Source organism: Salvelinus namaycush, chromosome 4 (genome assembly GCF_016432855.1).
Source record: "Salvelinus namaycush isolate Seneca chromosome 4, SaNama_1.0, whole genome shotgun sequence".
Classification (NCBI taxonomy): domain Eukaryota; kingdom Metazoa; phylum Chordata; class Actinopteri; order Salmoniformes; family Salmonidae; genus Salvelinus; species Salvelinus namaycush.
The window spans coordinates 26578638-26595719 of record NC_052310.1 but is presented as its reverse complement, the minus strand read 5'-3'; the positions used below and the strand labels follow the sequence as shown (position 1 = coordinate 26595719).

The window sequence follows — 17082 nt, the reverse complement described above, 5'->3', positions numbered from 1 at the left end:
TCTGTGCCACCTGTAAGTACAGATAGTTGTATTAATCAACCCCCATAGTCCCCACAATTTTCACTAGGCTTCTGAAAATAAATGCTGCTGGCATTCTCAACCGGTGTCGCTCATTCAGCCAACAGAAACTTTAAACCGGTTTTTCCCCACTAAGCAACGAGTCGGAGCCCAAGCGTTCTCAGGTCTCACCTCCACCCGTTACTGGGTCTGAGCCGCCGAAGCCTCCCCACCATTAGCTCTGACAAATTGAAAACCCAAGTCATTGGTGACTCCATTACCCGCAATATTAGACTTAAATAGAATCATCCAGCGATTATACAGGGGGCAGGGCTACCAACGTAAAGGCTAATCTGAAAACAGTCCTGGCTGATGTTCAAACTAGCGAGTGTAGAGAGTATAGGGATATTGTTATCCACGTCAGGACAAGCGACGTTAGGATGAAACAGTCAGAGGTCACCAAGCGCAATAACTTCAGCGCGTAAATTAGCCTGAAAGATGTGTCGGTATCGAGTAGTTGTCTCTGGCCCCCTCCCAGTTAGGCGGAGTGATGAGCTCTACAGCAGAGTCTCACAACTCAATCGCTGGTTGAAAACTGTTTTCTGCCCCTCCCAAAAGATAGAATTTGTAGATAATTGAACCTCTTTCTGGGACTCACAAACAGGACCAAGCCTGGCTTTTTGAGAAATGACAGACTCCATCCTAGCTGGAGGGGTGCTCTCATGTTACCGGTCAACAGACAGGGCTCTAACTCCTCTGGCAGGCTGTTAGCCAGCCAGCCAGAGTGGAGTCTACCACTAGCACAGTCAGTTTAGTGTTCCCCATTGAGACAGTGTCTGTGCCTCGATCTAGGTAGGGAAAATCTAAACATGTGGCGTTCGCCTTAGCAATCTCACTGGAATAAAGTCCTCCTGAATCGCTATAATTTTTGTAAGAGACTGATAATACCTCAACTCAAAATAGGACTACTTAAATGTTAGATCCCTCATTTCCAAGGCAGTCATAGTCAATGAACTAATCATAAACTTGATGTGATTGGCCTGACTGGAACATGGCTTAAGCCTGATGAGTTAAAATGAGGCCTCTTCACCTGGTTACACTTGTGACCATATCCCCCGCGCATCCCTCAAAAGTGGAGGTGTTGCTACCATTTGTGACAGCAAATTTATATTTATTTAAAAAAACTGCTATTTTGTCTTTAGTTATGAAATCTATGCAGCCTACCCAATCACTTTTTATAGCTACTGTTTACAGGCCTCCTGGGCCATATACAGTGTTCCTCACTGAGTTCAATGAATTCTAGCGGATCTTGTAGTCATGGCAGATAATTCAAATTTTTGGTGACTTCAATATTCAGGGAGAAGTCCACAGACCCACTCCAAAAGGCTTTCGGAGCCATCATCGACTCCGCTCTCCCAATCAACACATGTGATTTTTTTGTTGTTGTTTAAGATAGTTATCATTGTTTTAGTTCACTGCGGGACCCCTAGTCCCACTCAACATGCCTCAGATACCTCTTTTGTCCCACCTCCCACACGCGGTGACCTTACCCAGCATAACTAGTGCGTCCAGAGATGCAACCTCTTATCGTCACTCAATGCCTAGATTTACCTCCACTGTACCCGCACCCTACCATACCCATCTGTACATTATGCCCTGAATCTATCCTACCACACCCAGAAATCTGCTCCTTTTATTCTCTGTCCCCAACACACTAAACAACCAGTTTTGATAGCCTTTAGCCGTACCCTCATCCTACTCATCCTACTCCTCCTCTGTTCCTCGGGTGATGTGGAGGTTAACCCAGGCCCTGCTTGTCCCCAGGCACTCTAATTTTTGGACTTCTGTAACCGTAAAAGCCTTAGTTTCATGCATGTTAACATCAGAAGCCTCCTCCCTAAGTTTGTTTTACTCACTGCTTTAGCACACTCCGCCAAGCCTGATGTCCATGCCGTGTCTGAATCCTGGCTTAGGAAGGCCACCAAAAAATCTGAGATTTCCATCCCCAACTACAACATTTTCCGTCAAGATAGAACTGTCAAAAGGGGGAGGAGTTGTAATCTACTGCAGAGATAGCCTGCAAAGTTCTGTCATTCCTTCCAGGTCTATGCCCAAACAGTTCAAGCTTCTAATTTAAAAAATGAATCTCTCCAGAAATAAGTCTCTCACTGTTGCCGCCTGTTATAGACACCCCTCAGATCCCAGCTGAGTTCGTTCTGTTAGGCGACCTAAACTGGGATATGCTTAACACACCGGCAGCCCTACAATCTAAGCTAGATGCCCTCAATCTCACATAAATTCTCAAGGAACCCACCAGGTACAACCCTAAACCCGTAAACATGGGCACCCTCATAGATATTATCCTGACCAACTTGCCCTCCAAATACACCTCTGCTGTTTTCAAATCAGGATCCCAGCCTCACTGCCTGTATCCGCTATGGGCCCGCGGTCAAACGACCACCCGTCATCACTGTCAAACGCTCCCTAAAACACTTCTGCGAGCAGGCCTTTCTAATCGACCTGGCCCGGGTATCCTGGAAGGATATTGACCTCATCCCATCAGTAGAGGATGCCTGGTCGTAATTTAAAAGTAATTTCCTCACCATCTTAAATAAGCATGCCCCTTTCAAAAAAATTTGAACTAAGAACAGATACAGCCCATGTTTCACTCCAGACTTGACTGCCCTCGACCAGCACAAAAACATCCTGTAGTGGACTGCACTAGCATCGAATAGTCCTCGAGATATGCAACTTTTCAGGGAAGTCAGGTACCAATACACACAGTTAATTAGGAAAGCAAAGGCTAGCTTTTTCAAAACAAAAATTTGCATCCTGTAGCTCTAACTCCAAAAAGTTTTGGGACACTAAAGTCCATGGAGAATAAGAGCACCTCCTCCCAGCTGCCCACTGCACTGAGGCTAGGAAACACTGTCACCACAATAAATCCACGACAATCGAAAATTTCAATAAGCAATTCTCTACGGCTGGCCATGCTTTCCTCCAGACTACCCCAACCCCGGCCAACAGCTCCGCACCCCCCGCAGATACTTGCCCAAGCCTCCCCAGCTTCTTCACCCAAATCCAGATAACAGATGTTCTGAAAGAGCTGCAAAACCTGGACTCGTACAAATCAGCTGGGCTAGACAATCTGGACCCTCTCTTTCTAAAATTATCCGCCGCCATTGTTGAAACCCCTATTACCAGCCTGTTCAACCTCTTTTGAATCGTCCGAGATCCCCAAAGATTGGAACGCTGCAGCGGTCATCCCCCTCTTCAAAGGGGGAGACACTCTGGACCCAAACTGTTACAGACCTATATCCATCCTGCCCTGCCTTTCAACAGTCTTCGAAAGCCAAGTAAACAGATTACTGACCATTTCGAATCCCATCATTCCTTCTCTGCGGTGCAATCCGGTTTCCGAGCTGGTCATGGGTGCACCTCAGCCACGCTCAAGGTACTAAACGATAACATAACTACCATCGACAAAAGACAGTACTGTGCAGCCATCTTAATCTTCCTGGCCAAGGCTTTCGACTCTGTCAATCACCGTATTCTTATCGGCAAACTCAACAGCCTTGGTTTCTGAAATGACTGCCTCGCCTGGTTCACCAACTACTTCTCAGAGTTCAGTGTGTCAGATCGGAGGGCCTGTTGTCCGGACCTCTGGCAGTCTCTATGGGGGTACCAGAGGGTTCAATTCTCGGGCCGACTCTTTTCTCTGTATACATCAACGATGTCGCTCTTGCTGCGGGGGATTCCCTGATCCACCTCTACGCAGACGTCACCATTCTATATACATCTGGCCCTTCTTTGGACACTGTGTTAACTAACCTCCAAACGAGCTTCAATGCCATACAACGCTCCTTCCGTGGCCTCCAACTGCTCTTAAACGCTAGTAAAACTAAATGCATGCTTTTCAACCGATCGCTACCCGCACCCGCCTGCCCGACTAGCATCACTACTCTGGACAGTTGACTTAGAATATGTGGACAACTACAAATACCTAGGTGTCTGGCTAGACTGTAAACTCTCCTTCCATACTCATAAACATCTCCAATCCAAAATTAAATCTAGAATCGGCTTCCTGTTTCGCAACAAAGCATCCTTCACTCACGCTGCCAAACATACCCTCGTAAAACTGACTATCCTACCGATCCTCGACTTCGGCGATGTCATTTACAAAATAGCCTCCAACACTCTACTCAGCAAACAGGATGCAGTCTATCACTGTGCCATCCATTTTGTCACCAAAGCCCAATATACCACCCACCACTGCGACCTGTATGCTCTTGTCGGCTGGCCCTCGCTACATATTAGTCGCTAGACCCACTGGCTCCAGGTCATCTATAAGTCTTTGCTAGGTAAAGCTCCGCCTTATCTCAGCTCACTGGTCACCATAACAACACCCACCCGTAGCACGCGCTCCAGCAGGTATATCTCACTGGTCATCCCCAAAGCCAACACCTCCGCCATTGCAGTCTTTCCTTCCAGTTCTCTGCTGCCAAATGACTGAAACGAATTGCAAAAATCGCTGAAGTTGGAGACTTACATATCCCTCACTAACTTTAAGCATCAGCTATCTGAACAGCTTACCGATCGCTGCAGCTGTACACAGCCAATCTGTAAATAGCCCATCCAATCTACCTACCTCATCCCCATATTGTTTTTATTTACTTTTTTGCACACCAGTATTTCTACTTGCACATCATCATCTGCACATCTATCACTCCAGTGTTTATTTGCTAAATTGTAATTACTTCGCTACTGTGGCCTATTTATTGCCTTACCTCCTTACGCCATTTGCACACACTGTATATAGACTTTTTTCTATTGTGTTATTGACTGTACGTTTGTTTATTCCATGTGTAACTCTGTGTTGTTGTTTGTGTCGCACTGCTTTGCTTTATCTTGGCCAGGTCGCAGTTGTAAATGAGAACTTGTTCTCAACTGGCCTACCTAGTTAAATAAAGGTGACATTTAAAAAATATTGCCACAATCATACCATGGATCTAGTTTTGTCCCGTGGAATAGATATTGTTGATCTAAATGTTTTTCCTCATAATTCTGGATCGTCGGACCACGTTATTACGTTTGCAATCACAACAAATAATGTGCTTAGACCCCAACCCATGATTATCAAAAGCTGCATTATAAATTCTCGAACAACCCAAAGATTCCTCAATGCCCTTCCAGACTCCCTCCACCTACCAAAGGACGTGTGAGTACAAAAATCAGTTAACCACCTAACCGAGGACCTAAACCTTGTGTAATACCCTAGATGCAGTTGCACCGCAAAAAAATATTTTAAAAGTAATTGCCTCTAAACCTTCCAGCTGTCTACTGGATCCTATTCCAAGATGCAGAATATCTAAGCAAACAGCTGGAGGCAGGGCTTTCTCCTATATAGCTACATTTTTATTGAATCCATGATCCATGTGATCCATGTGAGAGTTGGAGACTTGGTCTCGACCTTTAAGTCTTTACTGAAGACTCATCTCTTCAGTAGGTCCTATGACTGAGTGTAGTCTGGCCCAGGGGTGCGAAGGCGAACGGCAAGGCCCTGTAGTGACAAACCACCCTTGTTGTCTCTGCCTGGCCGGCTTTCCTGTCTTCACTGGGATTCTCTGCCTCTGACCATATTACCTGGGCTGAGTCACTGGCTTGCTCGCGCTCTTCCATCCTTCCTGTCCTTGGACTCGTGCGGTGGGGAGACCTTTGTGAGCGATATTCAGCCTTGTCTCTGGGTAATAAGTTAGTGGCCCATTGATTTCCCTTTGGTGGTGTTGGGGCTGTGCTTTGCCAAAGTGGGTGGGGTCATATCCTGCCTGGTTGTCCCTGTCTGGGGGTAACATTGGAAGGGGCCACAGTGTCCCTGACCCTCACCCCATCTCAGTCTCCTGTATCTATGCTGCAATAGTCTATGTGCCGGGGGGGGGGCTAGGGTCAGTTCTATATCTGGTGTAATTCTCTCGTCTTATCTGGTGCCCTGTGTGATCTTAGATATGCTCCCTCTAAATCTCCCATCTCTCTGTCCCCTCCTGGAGGACCTGAGCCCTAAGACCATGCCTCGGGACTACCTTGCCTGACGACTCCTGGCTGTCCACGTCCCTAGTCCACCTGTTCGTGCTGCTGATCCAGTTTCTGCTGTTCTACCTGCGGCTATGGAAGCTTGACCCCCCCCTGGACATGCTGTCTCAACCTCTAAATGCTCAGCTATGAAAACCCAACTGCCAGTAACTCTTGAGGTGCTGACCTCTTGCGCCCCTGTGATTATTATTTGACCCTGCTGGTCTTCTATGAATGGTTAAACATCTTGAAGAACGATCTGGCCTTAATGGCCATGTACTCTTAGAATCTCCACCCGGCCCAGTCAGAAGAGGACTTGCCACCCCTCAGAGCCAGGTTCATCCCTCTAGGTTTCTCCCTAGGGAGTTTTTCCTAGCCGCTTGCATCGCTTGCGCTCTGAGGTTTTAGGCTAGGTTTCTGTATTAGCACTTTGTGACAACTGATGTTGTAAAAAGAGCTCTATAAATAAATTTGATTGAATAGTCCTGCAGGTCGACCACTTATAAAAGGGTCAATCTGGGATTCAAACTAAAATAAAGCGTACTCCTCGCCACTTCATTTGGTAAACGGCTGAGAAATGGGGCAGAAGAAACGTAACCACTCTCAAATACATAGAAGCAAGGACTCTCACATATGGAGGCAATGACGGACCATCCATGAGATCAAAATAATTTAAAAAAAGTTAAGCTATACAATGTTTGTAGACCATGCAATTGTAAACAAACACTGTATAGCTTACTCTCATGGATGGAGTAAGTAATGGAGTAAAACAAAACTTACTTTGGGTTCTGATGGGGTAAGACATTCTTTTTTACACTATTAAAATGCTCTGAATTTAAGAAATTGTACCCTCTGTCATCTTTAACTATCAGGAAGCCTGAAAGAACAGGCCAAGTGGGCAGGGATCTTATATTCATGAGCTCACCTTGACTAACAGCTCTTTGATACACCCTTGTGTTCATTGCCAGGTAACAAGGTAAACAATTGGCCACATGTCATTACGAGCCTAAATAGTATGCCTCAACCCATCTTCTCTGCAAAATGCTCACATGGTCAACAGAGCTGATCATGGACTGTTGGATATCAGACCAACAGCAGCAATACACAATTGCATTTCCATTGATTTGTAACTAATTACAGAATACAGTTCACTGATAAGCTTCTTCACAAGAATGAGTAAAGCCTGGGTCATAGAGGATTAGACATAAGGGAATGTACATGAAAACAGCATACAATAAATGTACTGGACATTTTATTGGTGCCTCTACATTAGCATTATAAATGACAATATGTCCAGAATTGTATATATATTGAGCAGATATTTATTTGATCATTTACAATAGGTCAGAATAGCAGAAATATTGATCAACATGAACACTCATGAGAAATAATGGTTAGACATTTGACATAAAAAAAATGTTTTTGCCATAAGCCTAATATTGGGACCCGGCCTTTAAAGTTTGTAGGTACCATTGATTCATAACACTCATTGCCCATCCAAATGCTTTAAAAAAATATGAAGCAACTAAATGTGATATCAAACCAAGTGAAAGTGAATTACTTAGGCTTTTGGAATCTCAACAAACTACAGAGATTGATGGGGAGGAGGACCCATGTACCCTGCTTCAATCAAGCAGGATTCAGATTCCGAGTGTTTAAGTAACGTGTCGTGACTACCATTAATGTGATGACTGCTATTTATCAAATAATTACCTACTCCGTTTAATTATTACTCAATTAAATTGTAATCATGTAACAATTAACTCATTAGGAACTTAGTCACTCTTTAAAACAACTTTTCCCGTGGTGCCCCATCTCCCGACTTAAACTCTAAAGATACATAGATCTCTTACATCAATACATGAATCAGCAATTCACAAATAGTTAGTAAATAAATAATTAAGCCTAACTAAATAATCACACAGAAATACATAAACACACAAGGTATAGGTTATCGATTACGAACATAAAATGAAAAGTCCCAAGTGAACTAACCCGATGACGGCTTGTTACATAATGGAAGGGGGGATAAAGAGCGGGGAGAGAAAAAGAGTGGACTTAACGTACATACACTTGGAAACTACGCTCACCGTAAATATAAATATTTAGCACCCTAACAACCACTCATTCGGGTTAGAAGTGCAACATATATTTACACGTAGATGTCTTTCTCTGTAGTCTCTCTGTTGAAACCACTATCCGTTTATGGCGAGTAGTTCGATGCAAGTCTCTAGTTGTCCACCAGAGGTTAATGTCCTTAGTTGTAGGCCTCGATCTTGGAGTGTTCGTTAGAATGGGTACGTCAAAGGTGCACAGTGGGATCTGCACTTCCCCCTGTCCGTTAGAGTAGATACCTCCGAGGTATCAATGATGGTGAGAGAGATTTGTCCTTCCCTCTCGTCTTGGTCAACTGTCCTAGACTACTTTACATACCAGCTGCAGACTTGGAATATTTTGGTCTAGTCTTCAACGTCTTCACTCGTCAAGAGTTTGAAGGTCTTACCATTTTCTGGTCTTGTAGTTTTAACCATTTCATGACATCCGGCTTACACCGTACACCTGCTTGGTCTACTGTAAATTTTGTTACAAGTCCTTTTAAGCACTCTGGCCAGAAAGGCGGTTCCATCATGTTGACACGAACTCTGAGCTCACTTGGAAGTGGCTACTGATTGGCACAAGTTTTACAAGAAAAACAATTCTCATTTAGAAGGATAAAATCACATTGCTATATTTATTCATACAAGTTGTACAACATTTACATGTAAATCTGATATACACATTGTGAAAGCTCTTAGTTACAATGCTTCCATTATAACTTATTTCTGATAAGTTTAATGACATCACAAAATAGACACATTTTCCATATTCCATCTGTCATAATTCCCAACATTTGGATATTGAAATATATTTTCCCAATGTTCATTGTTTGAAGTTTTGGCAAAGTCTCTCTGTTGTACTCAGACATTCCATTCTCAATACTGCAGAGCGAAAGGGAGAGTTTCTGCCAGGTATTTACGATCCGGTTGTTAAGTCAACTCCCCCAGGAGAGAGAGAGAGAGAGAGAGAGAGAGAGAGAGAGTTTGGCTGTCTGTCAGCTATTGGCCTAGCTGATGGGTCCTTTTGATCCTCACCAAGGAGTTTAGTTTTAGTTTAGTTTATTAATTCGACCATTTTAAAAAACAAGCACACAAACTTAAAAGCCATACATGCACATGAATAAAATCAGAGGATAACACACAATAAAGTCTGGGACTTATTTCCATTGTGGGAGAGAGAGATGGTTTACATGGGATGACACATGTACAGGGTTGCATGTGTGATTGCAGGGTACATTGAAAATCTTAGGCGTCAAGCTCCAACATGCAAGTCTAAGTGGAATAAAATGAATATGGTAATAAAAACAATAGAAATCGCACAACATACAAAACTATGGCAGTGTTGAATAAATAAAATGTCCATTGGGGTGGAGGCAGAGTAAAGACTTGAGGGGGTGGGGGGGGCAATGATCTTAGGGGAGCAGCATAACCATTGAGGGGGTGTGGGGATCAAGTGAAATAAATAAAATACAAAAATAAAGTAATACACATCGTCACAACTGCAACAGTGATGAATGTCATTGGGGTGGGTGCAGAGTAAAATGCCATAGGGGGCAACAGGAGAGAGAATGTCCATAGGGGAGAAGCAGGTAAAGTAAGTGACCGTTGAGGGTGAATGTCCATAGGGTGTGTATCAGCGGGGAGGGTGGAGTGGTAGCTGACCAGTGATGGCCAATAGTTTATACCATCAGACTGCAGAATGGCCAGCCTTAATTTGCCATGATGCTCCTGTACTGCCAGTGTCAGAGTGATTGAAGCAGGGAGACAGGGGCATGGCTTGGGTGGCTGGGGTCTCTGATGATCTTCTTGGCCTTCCTGCGACACCTGGTGTTGTAGGTGTCCTGTAGGGCAATGGTACGTTCAGCTGCACATACAGTTGAAGTCGGACGTTTACATACTCTTAGGTTGGAGTCATTAAAACTCGTTTTTCAACTACTCCACAAATTTCTTGTTAACAAACTATAGTTTTGGCAAGTCGGTTAGGACATCTACTTTGTGCATGACACAAGTTATTTTTCCAACAATTGTTTACAGACAGATTATCTCACTTATAAATTCACTGTATCACAATTCCAGTGGGTCAGAAGTTCACATACACTAAGTTGACTGTGCCTTTAAACGGCTTGAAAATTCCAGAAAATTGTCATGGCTTCAGAAGCTTCTGATAGGCTAATTGACATAATTGGAGTCAATTGGAGGTGTACCTGTGGATGGATTTCAAGGCCTACCTTCAAAGTCAGTGCAAATTCTTTGCTTGACATCATGGGAAACTCAAAAGAAATCAGCAAAGACATCAGAAAAAAAAATTGTAGACCTCCACAAGTCTGGTTCATCCTTGGGAGCAATTTCCAAATGCCTGAAGGTACCACGTTCATCTGTTCAAACAATAGTACGCAAGTATAAACACCATGGGACCACGCAGCCGTCATACCGCTCAGGAAGGAGACGCGTTCTGTCTCCTAGAGATGAATGTATTTTGGTGAAAAAAGTGCAAATAAATCCCAGAACAGCAGCAAAGGACTTTGTGAAGATGCTGGAGGAAACAGGTACAAAAGTATCTATATCCACAGTAAAACAAGTCCTATATCGACATTACCTGAAAGGCCGCTCAGCAAGGAGCCACTGCTCCAAAACCGCCATAAAAAAGCCAGACTACGGTTGGCAACTGCACATGGGGACAAAGATCGTACTTTTTGGAGAAATGTCCTCTGGTCTGAAGAAACAAAAATGGAACTGTTTGGCCATAATGACCATCGTTATGTTTGGAGGAAAAAGGGGGAGGCTTGAAAGCCGAAGAACACCATCCCAACCGTGAAGCACGGGGGTGGCAGCATCATGTTGTGGGGGTGCTTTGCTGCAGGAGGGACTGGTGCACTTCACAAAATAAATGGCGTCATGAGGATGGAAAATTATGTGGATGTATTGAAGCAACATCAAGACATCAGTCAGGAAGTTAAAGCTTGGTCACAAATGGGTTTTCCAAATGCTACTTCCAAAGTTGTGGCAAAATGGCTTAAGGACAACAAAGTCAAGGTATTGGAGTGGCCATCACAAAGTCCTGACCTCAATCCCATAGAAAATGTGTGGGCAGAACTGAAAAAGCGTGTGCGAGCAAGGAGGCCTACAAACCTGACTCAGTTACACCAGCTCTGTCAGGAGGAATGGGCCAAAATTCACCCCACTTATTGTGGGAAGCTTGTGGAAGGCTACCTGAAACAGTTGACCCAAGTTAAACAATTGAAAGGCAATGCTACCAAATACTAATTGAGTTTGTAAACTTCTGACCCACTGGGAATGTTATGAAAGTAAAAAAATATATATAATATTTAAAAATAATAAATCACTACTATTATTCAGAAATGTAACATTCTTAAAATTAAGTGGTGATCCTAACTGACCTAAGACAGGGCATTTTTACTTGGATTAAACGTCAGGAATTGTGGAAAACTGAGTTTCAATGTATTTGGCTAAGGTGTATGTAAACTTCGTTTTCAACTGTATCACCCTCTGAAGAGCCTTGCGATCCGTGGAGGTAGAGTTATTTACCATCTCCACAGCAGCCCCGTTGATGAAGATGGGGGCATGACCAGCCTGGTTCCTACTGAAGTCCACAATCAGCTCCTTTATTTTGCTACCGTTAAGGGATAGTTTGTTTACCTGGCACCACGCCTTTAGAGTGCCCACCTCCTCCCTGTAGGCTGTCTCGTCATTTTGGGCAATCAAGCCTACTACTGTTGTTTCATCAGCAAACTTGACGATGGAGTTGTAACTGTGTGAGTCTACGCAGATGTGGGTATACAGGGAATACAGGAGGGGACTGAGGACGCACCCTTGTTGGGCCCCCATGTTGAGAACCAGTGTCGAGGAGGTAATGTTGCCTACCTTCACCACCATGGGGCTGGCCTTCGGGAAGTCCAGGATCCAGTTGCATAGGGAGGAATTCAGACCCAGGGCGGTGAGCTTTCTAATGAGCTTATCGGGCACTGTGGTATAGAAGGCCGAGCTGTAGTCGATAATAGTAGACATCTTGAAGCAGGTGGGTATTGAAGTGGGAGACAAATCCAGCTATGGCCTCCTACTTGTCAGGCCTCTCACACTGGGCAGACAGGGGTCCTGGGATGGACAGCTCACACAGCTTCCCCACATATGGCGCTGGATCAAGGGTGGCCTCGTTGAAGAGGAGATCCAGGAGCCTGTCTATGTTGCTTTGGGAAATCTGATTTTGTATGACAGCCTTCCTGCTGCGGATGTTGCCTGGGAAGCTGTGCAGACAGAGTAGATGTTGAATTTTCTAAAATGTCTGCTTTAAGATAGTGAAAAGAGAAAAGGAGCTGGAAAGTCACATTAACAGCATCCGTATTAGCTTCCTGGTAAGCCCATCAAACGTTCTCCCGAATTGATGAAGCAACTTTGCTCTAAATGTACACACAACTGTAATTTTCGGTGCAGGCTGTCCACCCGAAATGAAAAGCAGACTGCTGTTGGATTTCTTCAGAAAATAGTGTAACGTTAAATTTACACTCTGGCATCCAGTCACAGCACAGTGTGCTTTTGCCGGCATGCTGGTAAGTAGCTAGCTAGCTAACAGTCACACCACTGATGAAAGGTTACCAGTATCTTTGCCGTGTGCCTACACCAAAGCAAGGTGTAGGCACACGTGATGCCGGTTTAAAAATACATTTCATGTTGTGTATTTGAGCTATTGCCGTTCAAGCAGGCATAAATTTGGCCAGCACGACGTCGCATTGCGATAAAGCCGCTCTCAATACGCCGAAAGTTAATAGGAATACGACTTTTAGATTGCGAAAACATCTATCATACATGTCAGATTTCAATGCTGGCCTATGTCATAACGCAGGAGGTTGTCTTCTCTTGAATAAGCCATTGATCATATTTTTTGAGAAATGTGAAATTTAAAAGAGGGTTTAACAGATTTCCACAACGATTTTCACATCACTTCCAACTTTATTATAACGACAACAGGAAACATTTGTTGACAAAAAATATTGTTCTTTACATATTAGAGTTACGTAAAACTAAATTATAGGAATGAGTGGTTTTCGGTGGAATTTTCCTTCAAGGCGGTACATACTTACATTAGTAAAGATGATAACACGCTACAATTGGTGTACATTTAAAATCGATGGTAATGCCTACCTCCTGATTCCAAGTGTTTGACATGGGGGAGGGGACCAGAAACTTAATCAAAGTACCAGCTACAGTCATTGTTCATACTTAGGTAACCCTTATTTCAACTGGTTTTATCCAAGTATCATCCAATTTGACAGAAAACATGATTTCCACTGTTCAGGACCTTTAATATACAGCTATTGCAGGGTTCTCCTCAAAGACTGTAAGAGGGGCACTGCACCACCTTGTGGACTAGCTGCGCCACTATGTAAAAACATAAATACAATTGTTTTTATTTGTCACCATTTAAGGCCAAGCACCACACCCTAACACTATATATTTTTTGCTGTAGATTGCAGGAAATGGCAGTTACAGGTGTTCAAAAATGCCAAATTCTATGACTTACAGTACCATCTCACAGTAAGTCAGATATGTTTTTTGGGGGGAGTGGCAGGAACAGGCTTCCATACTTCAAGAAACAATAGCTATCCTGTATAAAAATGTGATGTACCAACACTAGATTGCTCCTTTAATGGATTTAATTGAATTAATGAATTAAATCTGATGTCAAACAGAAGTCAATTAACATGCACCAACTCACATCAACAAAACTGGAACAATAACTCCCTCACGTACACACTGTGATTACCTAAAAGGCTATACATAAGGTTATCCTTGGAAGTTGAGGCGGGCCTGATGCAAAGTACACATTGGATTCAGGTGATACAGATCGCCTAAACGTATCTCACAATAACAACTCACTATGTCACAACTCCATCTGCGGACCGCGGTTACTACATGAAGTGCCCACTACATGCCGTGCCCACTACTTGTCACTACATCCAGCGCCCACTGCCATTGAGGCTGCTAGCTAGCTACTTCCCTCTAAGTATTGTTAACAGAAAGCAGTGTTCGGCAGGCAGGGGCAAAAGACACTGGGAGAATCTCAATTTCATACTCCTTGTGTCTCTCCTCACCTTCTCAAAACCCATTGAAGGTGGTCAGGGAGGAGGGACCTCTGGCCTTCTCATCCAATCGGTTTTGAGAAAGAAGCAAGGAGAAAGGACAGAGGATGCGAGGAGTAGGCAATTGAGAGTCTCCCATAGTGCACCGGTGTCCCCTAGCTAGCAGCCTCCTTTGGTCGGGTTTTCAGTGGGTGGCATCCAACGTTATTGGTACATTACTGGAGTGTGGACCAGAGACAGCGCTAGCAGCACAGTGGGTGTGGCATAGTGGGCGTGGCATGTAGTAACCTCGTCTACTGATAGATGACATATTTTCTTGGTGCCGTGAAATAGCTTCCATAAGTACTTGTCAATCACGCACAATATATTTTCACAGGCCCATCAACAAAATCCCATTTCCCACCACAACAAGCTACACATGCTTTGACCGGTAGGTCTTGAAGCCATGATTAAAATCACCAGCCTTTCCTATCTGGACATCCTAATTTCACTCACCTCCCAACCTGTGCTCTGTTGTTGATCCCACTGGCTGTGGAAGACATACTGACAGGGCCCGGAGTCCAGTTGGAGGTTTTTCGCCCACCGGAGCTGGGCTGTTGTTTCAACATGGCCAAGCAGCAAGCTTTCACAAAATCAAGTTACAAAACTAAATATTATTCGAGCAAATAATTGGAGACAATTTGATACACCTACAACGGGAAGTTACTTTTTCGTAGCAGGTTAGGAGAACTCAAGCAGCATGTTTGGAGAATTAACATTGAATGTTAGTATACTTAACTAGATCGGTTAATGTTAGGAAAAAGGGTTAGCGAAAATGCTCTCCTAACCTGCTACCTATGGTCACTTCCGGTCGTAGTTGTATCTCAGTTGAGTGTTTTTAGGGAGTCCCAAATAATTCGTTTAGCCTGTATTAATCTCAATGACTGAGAACTACCATGCTAACTAGCGCTAATAGTAATTGGCATCGCAAACTGGAAAGCTACATACAGTAAGGCGGCCCGACATTAAAATATACCTTGGTTTCTGATTGTATTCCCTGGCGGGCTACTTTGTTGCTAAACAGAGAATAAGTCGATACAAAATAGCAATGTTTTCACACCAGATCGTGGTTGAGGATTCTACTGATCCAAGCTAGCTACGTTAGCTAGCTGGCAGTCTCTTGGACATTCACTTGGTAGCTTCCCTGTCTGGATTACTTGCTTCTTTAGGTCAATTTGACGTATTCTTCTTGAAGGTTAAACCTTAGAATCACAGTTGTGATGCTAGTATACTGGTCATAAGCTTTTTAAATGGTATTTTCTTCAGGTTTCGGGATGAAAAGCCGCAGTCGCTCACCACCTCTCGATGTAAGCTTCACTCGATCAGAGCGCTGTTGAGCGGTCGTCACAAACCAATAATAAATCAATTGTTCCGGGTCAGGGATTTTTGGAATCCTTCAGAATAAGAGTCCCATCGTGTGTAATAATTGGGTTGAAAATGACGCACAATTATCGATGTATTTTTCTACTAGTTATCGAGTAAAAGTATTTCTATAAGATACGTTTTTTTTGTTCAAGCCAAAATGGTCAACAATGTGTTTTGTGTCTGTACTCCTATAATTTATTGCACTTACACACGTTTCTGTGTTGCAGTGAAAGGGGTGTCCATTATACTCAGGAACACTTCTAGCTTCTAAATCCAGAGTTAATATCCAGAGGAGCGTGGCTACTCATTTTAAGGCCCTCAGCTTTTCATTTATACCTATCAGCCTAAATCCAATCGTTTTCTCATATTGGGCATATACACTGCTCAAAAAAATAAAGGGAACACTAAAATAACACATCCTAGATCTGAATGAATGAAATATTCTTATTAAATACTTTTTTCTTTACATAGTTGAATGTGCTGACAACAAAATCACACAAAAATGATCAATGGAAATCAAATTTATCAACCCATGGCGGTCTGGATTTGGAGTCACACTCAAAATTAAAGTGGAAAACCACACTACAGGCTGATCCAACTTTGATGTAATGTCCTTAAAACAAGTCAAAATGAGGCTCAGTATTGTGTGTGGCCTCCACGTGCCTGTATGACCTCCCTACAATGCCTGGGCATGCTCCTGATGAGGTGGTGGATGGTCTCCTGAGGGATCTCCTCCCAGACCTGGACTAAAGCATCCGCCAACTCCTGGACAGTCTGTGGTGCAACGTGGCGTTGGTGGATGGAGCGAGACATGATGTCCCAGATGTGCTCAATTGGATTCAGGTCTGGGGAACGGGCGGGCCAGTCCATAGCATCAATGCCTTCCTCTTGCAGGAACTGCTGACACACTCCAGCCACATGAGGTCTAGCATTGTCTTGCATTAGGAGGAACCCAGGGCCAACCGCACCAGCATATGGTCTCACAAGGGGTCTGAGGATCTCATCTCGGTACCTAATGGCAGTCAGGCTACCTCTGGCGAGCACATGGAGGGCTGTGCGGCCCCCCAAAGAAATGCCACCCCACACCATGACTGACCCACCGCCAAACCGGTCATGCTGGAGGATGTTGCAGGCAGCAGAACGCTCTCCACGGCATCTCCAGACTCTGTCACGTCTGTCACATGTGCTCATGTGCTCAGTGTGAACCTGCTTTCATCTGTGAAGAGCACAGGGCGCCAGTGGCGAATTTGCCAATCTTTGTTATCTCTGGCAAATGCCAAACGTCCTGCACGGTGTTGGGCTGTAAGCACAACCCCCACCTGTGGACGTCGGGCCCTCATACCACCCTCATGGAGTCTGTTTCTGACCGTTTGAGCAGACACATGCACATTTGTGGCCTGCTGGAGGTCATTTTGCAGGGCTCT

General features: G+C 44.0%; 1 protein-coding gene and 1 long non-coding RNA gene across 3 annotated transcripts in view; both read right to left on the bottom strand.

The window, feature by feature from the left end:
• LOC120045811 (ataxin-2-like protein) overlaps window positions 1-5676 on the bottom strand; it is a 50011-nt gene extending 44335 nt beyond the window's left edge. Inside the window, exon 1 of the mRNA XM_038990746.1 lies at window positions 5641-5676. Within this exon, the coding sequence (XP_038846674.1) occupies window positions 5641-5676 (36 nt within the window). The remainder of the gene's footprint in view (window positions 1-5640) is intronic.
• A 3089-nt stretch (window positions 5677-8765) lies between these two features.
• Window positions 8766-15620, bottom strand: LOC120046401. 2 transcript variants are annotated; one of them, XR_005476794.1, is made up of 4 exons: window positions 15270-15620; window positions 14750-14876; window positions 12042-12421; window positions 8766-10000 (listed from the first exon to the last, which is right to left on the bottom strand). It is a non-coding gene; the product is annotated as an uncharacterized LOC120046401 (long non-coding RNA). The 2 variants fall into 2 exon arrangements; XR_005476793.1 differs by lacking the exon at window positions 8766-10000 and having other exon boundaries at window positions 11419-12421.
• Between the last annotated feature and the right edge of the window lie 1462 nt (window positions 15621-17082).